At 33.5% G+C, this 3,940-nt stretch overlaps 1 protein-coding gene across 3 annotated transcripts; it reads right to left on the bottom strand.

Moving 5' to 3' along the window:
* Positions 1-284: 284 nt before the first annotated feature.
* LOC129315996 (alcohol dehydrogenase 1-like) lies at positions 285-2,075 on the bottom strand. 3 transcript variants are annotated; one of them, XM_054960208.1, is made up of 7 exons: positions 1,981-2,075; positions 1,695-1,831; positions 1,571-1,617; positions 1,241-1,461; positions 953-1,051; positions 704-765; positions 285-624 (listed from the first exon to the last, which is right to left on the bottom strand). In XM_054960208.1, the coding sequence occupies exons 4-7, from the start codon at positions 1,353-1,355 to the stop codon at positions 394-396; spliced, it is 507 nt and encodes a 168-aa protein (XP_054816183.1). In that variant the 5' UTR covers positions 1,356-1,461; positions 1,571-1,617; positions 1,695-1,831; positions 1,981-2,075; the 3' UTR covers positions 285-393. The 3 variants fall into 3 exon arrangements, with proteins under 3 accessions (XP_054816183.1, XP_054816185.1, XP_054816184.1); XM_054960210.1 differs by having other exon boundaries at positions 285-607; XM_054960209.1 differs by having other exon boundaries at positions 1,695-1,825; positions 1,981-2,071.
* Between the last annotated feature and the right edge of the window lie 1,865 nt (positions 2,076-3,940).

Here is a 3,940-nt window from a genome sequence, read left to right as displayed (position 1 = left end):
TCAATGTGATGCAATATTCATGTTGGCATTCTTCTTTTTCTAGTTTCGTTGGACTAGGATGCAAACAAACTGCTATATTTTTGCAAGTGCAAGGTTCTTGTTTGGTGGGATTGCAAGTGCCAGCTTTGTTAATGAATCATTATGGCAAAGGCACATAGCTCTTTATACTATTCTGATTCCAAAGGCCTTGCAACAGGTCCTATAAAGTGGCACCAATAAACCAGGCAAGAGATTAATGTTTCTTTTGCTTCCTTCAGTTCAGATTTTGAATAAAAAAAATGACATATTTGTTAACTTCATTATTAATCTTCATTGTTTACACAATTCAGGTGTTTTCTAGATCTGACTAGTTCTCTGCTACAAAAATGACAAATTTTTTCCAATCTTCTGGATCTAAACCCAACTATAAGTTAGAATTAACTTGCAGCTGATTTTGATTGTTAAAAAAAGAAAAAGAAAAAAAAAAGAGGAATGGTTCAATAGTAGAGTTCTATATGGGTGTTTGTTGCTCTTAGTGACTGTTAGTATTTTGCCTAGCAATAATCTACAGCCTTGAGAGATTTGATTTCTGTTGTATAGGTTTTCCCTGAAGCATGGACAGCAATCCCTGTTAAGTGTTAACCACTAAAACCATGTTATTATGATGAGATAGGTGGTTGCATTTATCAATCAATCAACCTCTTTTATCTGCGTATTCACTAACCTCTTGTACAGGTTTGTCACAGTCTTTTGGTTTCACAAACTCATTAACTCCAAACTTCTTGGCTGTCAATAATAATGAAAACATAAACTACCATCAACACACGCACACACGTATTGGGGTTTTATTAGATGCAGTGTTTTATGAAAATATGAATACAATACCTTTCTCAAAACAGGTGGAAATTTAGATTGGGAAATATGATTAGAACATAATAGAGTCATTTCCTTATGAACTGCTAAAAAAACTGACCTGGCTGCAAACATATAGAAAGGCCAACAGCTCCCAGTCCAAAAATGGCAACAGAGGAACCAGGTTTTGGTTTTGCAACGTTTACTGTAGCACTAAATCCTGCAAAAATAAAGGACGCAACCAGAAAATGGTATTGCTATTTGCTGCTTCATCCAACAAGAACATATGCATAATGTTGAAGAAAGGGAAAACATGCGCAGATTCCACAACTGAGAATGCAAACTTTGTCAAGAGGAGCAGCAGGGTTAATCTTAGCGACACATCCAGCATGCACGATAGTGTACTCACTGAATGTGGAAGTCCCCACAAAATGATATATTGGCTGTCCGTTCTTAGAGAATCTGGACTTGCCGTCATTGATCATTACACCCTTGTCCATGTTGATCCTTAGAAGGTCCCACATGTTGCTTTCTTTCAATTTTCAGTATGGACACTGCCCTATGAATACTGGAAGAGCCTGATCTCCTGGTTTCAAATGAGTCACTCCCTCCCCTACACTCTCCACAATCCTGAATTAAATAATATCACCATCCACATGTGTATTAGTTTTATGTAAGCTAAAGGAATTTTTAACCAACGTGAAATAGATGAGAATTGAAGGGAAAGGAAGGAACATACCCTCCGGCTTCATGGCCAAATATACGAGGAAACAATGGTTTTTGTCCCTATCATAGTAGAAAAATTATAATAATAGTAAGATTCAGATTCAACAATGGAAGAAGATGGGTACTGAAAGAATTACCTTAGCTTCCCAAAAGTAAACATCAGCATGACAAAGGGCTGTGAAGAGAATCTTGAGATGCAGTTCTCCGGCCTGCAGTGGCGCCAATCCTACCTCTTCGATTGACAGTGGCTACCCTGGTTCCCAAGCCACTGCAGCTACATTTCACCAATTTCACACAAAACAATCAGTATAATCGGACACTTATATCAAGATGCAATACAGAATTGAGAATAGAGAAGAAATTTTATGTGTGAAGAAGATAGAGAAAGACAGAGGAGAGGAGAGATTAAGTATGAAGGCTGACCTCTGCACTTGATAACTTGACCAGTCGTGCTAGACATGGCAGTTTCTGAGCACTGAGTATGAAGGACGACAATGGCAATGAGAAATTGTTGAAAGTTGTTGGGATGTGGGGGAAACCAGAGCCTGGCAAAAGCTATATATACTTGGGGAAGACATGCCCACTTGGTCGCCCATAGAGAACCACTAACTGAATTTGAGATTTGGTTTTTGGTTTAAAGGGTTTGGAAGGCAATAATAACACTGGTTTTGCAGCATCGTCTAATAGGAGCTACAAGGAAATTTCAAAAGGAGTTTCTTCAACGATGGTTTCAACTCGAGGTTATGCTTTGTTATTTTTAGATCCTCTGTCTTTTTAATCCCTAGCCTCTTTTCATTAAACAGACTTTTTTAGTGTGGCATCTGAGAAAAATAATTAAAAATTAAATACCACGGCCATGAGAAAACTGGTCGCGTTGGCCAGTGAAAACGAGAAACAGGTTCAGGCGTTCAACGTTTGCGGTTTGGAAGAGCGTGAGCTAAATATCATCAAGGATTAATTATTAAACTAATTTCTTGGTTACATAAATTATACATATAGTTAACATCACAAGCTCCCACAGCAAGACATTATAAAGATGCTGCCAAGTGCCAACACAAGAAGTCTTGACATGGCTACTTTCTAGTTCTAGGAATAAAAGTACGTCATTAAAATGCAAGTGGCTGTGTTTATCTTTTATATATAACAGATAACGAATGGCAATATTCTTCATTCTTATATCATCTATTCTAGAATTAATCCATTTTTTTGAGTAATTTTGATTCATTTAACATAAAATATATATATATATATATATATATTATAGGAAGCCATATGAATAATATTACCATTACCTATATTTTTGAAAATGTGCCTCGAAATCTACTTTAATCCTAAATAAACCCATCATGTCAACATGATACATAAAATTTATTAATAAAGATGTCAAGCACATTAAGTTATAATTAATTTAATCTACATATACTACATTCTGCTATGTTGGCTTTATTTGCTTTCACATTATCTTTCATTTCCCTCTGTCTTTTCTTTTTTGTCTCCTATAAATATATTCAGACAAGCCACTCACTATATCAACTCATGAACAAAAGTCTCTTTCTTTCTCTCTAGCTCATTATTTTTGCAGGGGTTAATTTGCTTTTTTATCCTATTTATTTTATGACAATTTTATTCTTTATTTTAATATATACATAATTTAAAATTAAACATAGTCATCCGACCATTACTCTGTACTAAAATGAATTTATTATCTAAAAACTAAAATTTATTTACATTAGTTTTTTTTTATTCTGACAAATAAAAATTTATACATTTAAAATTATATTAACATTGAACATAAATTAAAGACTTGTAAAACATATGATGTATTAATTATATATTTAATGTGTTTGTTTAATGTATTTTAAAATATAGATTAAAAAATAGTGAGAGTTTATTATATTAAAAAAAGTCATGGCACAATGTCAAGTCAAATTGTGAAAAAAAAAAGGTTAAGAAAAAAGTTATAAATATTTGAAAGAATTACAATCAAGCCCCACACAAGTAAATTAATTACTATGAAAATTGCATTAATAACATAATTAATTGTCAATACAGTTTAATTCAACTATCAATGAACTTTATAATAATTAATTTCATTATGCAAGAATTTAATATAATTCTCCCTAAATATTTTTACTCTAGAATTGTGGTTCTGAAGTGTTAAAAGTGAAACAATATTACCTTTTTCTAACTTCTTACTAATGTTGGCTAATGGAAAAAAATAACCTCTGAAGATTTGCCATCATTCTTGTCCTTGACTAATTGTGAACCCTTGCTTCTCGTCTGGAAACATTGAATCCAAAAACGGATTGAAAGGCCTTTAAGACCAACTCATTAAGAATCCACAATAGCAAATAATGCTAGAAGAATCCAGAATCCATCGAAG

This window comes from Prosopis cineraria, unplaced genomic scaffold, assembly GCF_029017545.1.
Source record: "Prosopis cineraria cultivar Desert tree isolate PC_DT_omini unplaced genomic scaffold, ASM2901754v1 PC7, whole genome shotgun sequence".
Classification (NCBI taxonomy): Eukaryota; Viridiplantae; Streptophyta; class Magnoliopsida; order Fabales; family Fabaceae; genus Prosopis; species Prosopis cineraria.
This window is presented reverse-complemented; position numbering and strand designations above follow the sequence as displayed.

Coding starts and splice junctions, on each gene's coding strand:
- LOC129315996 (XM_054960208.1), bottom strand. CDS start 1,355: ATGTGGGACCTTCTAAGGATCAACATGGACAAGGGTGTAATGATCAAT. Junction 1,052..1,240: donor TGTGGGGACTTCCACATTCA/GTGAGTACACTA, acceptor TTATTTTTGCAG/GATTTAGTGCTACAGTAAAC. Junction 766..952: donor TTCTATATGTTTGCAGCCAG/GTCAGTTTTTTT, acceptor TATTATTGACAG/CCAAGAAGTTTGGAGTTAAT.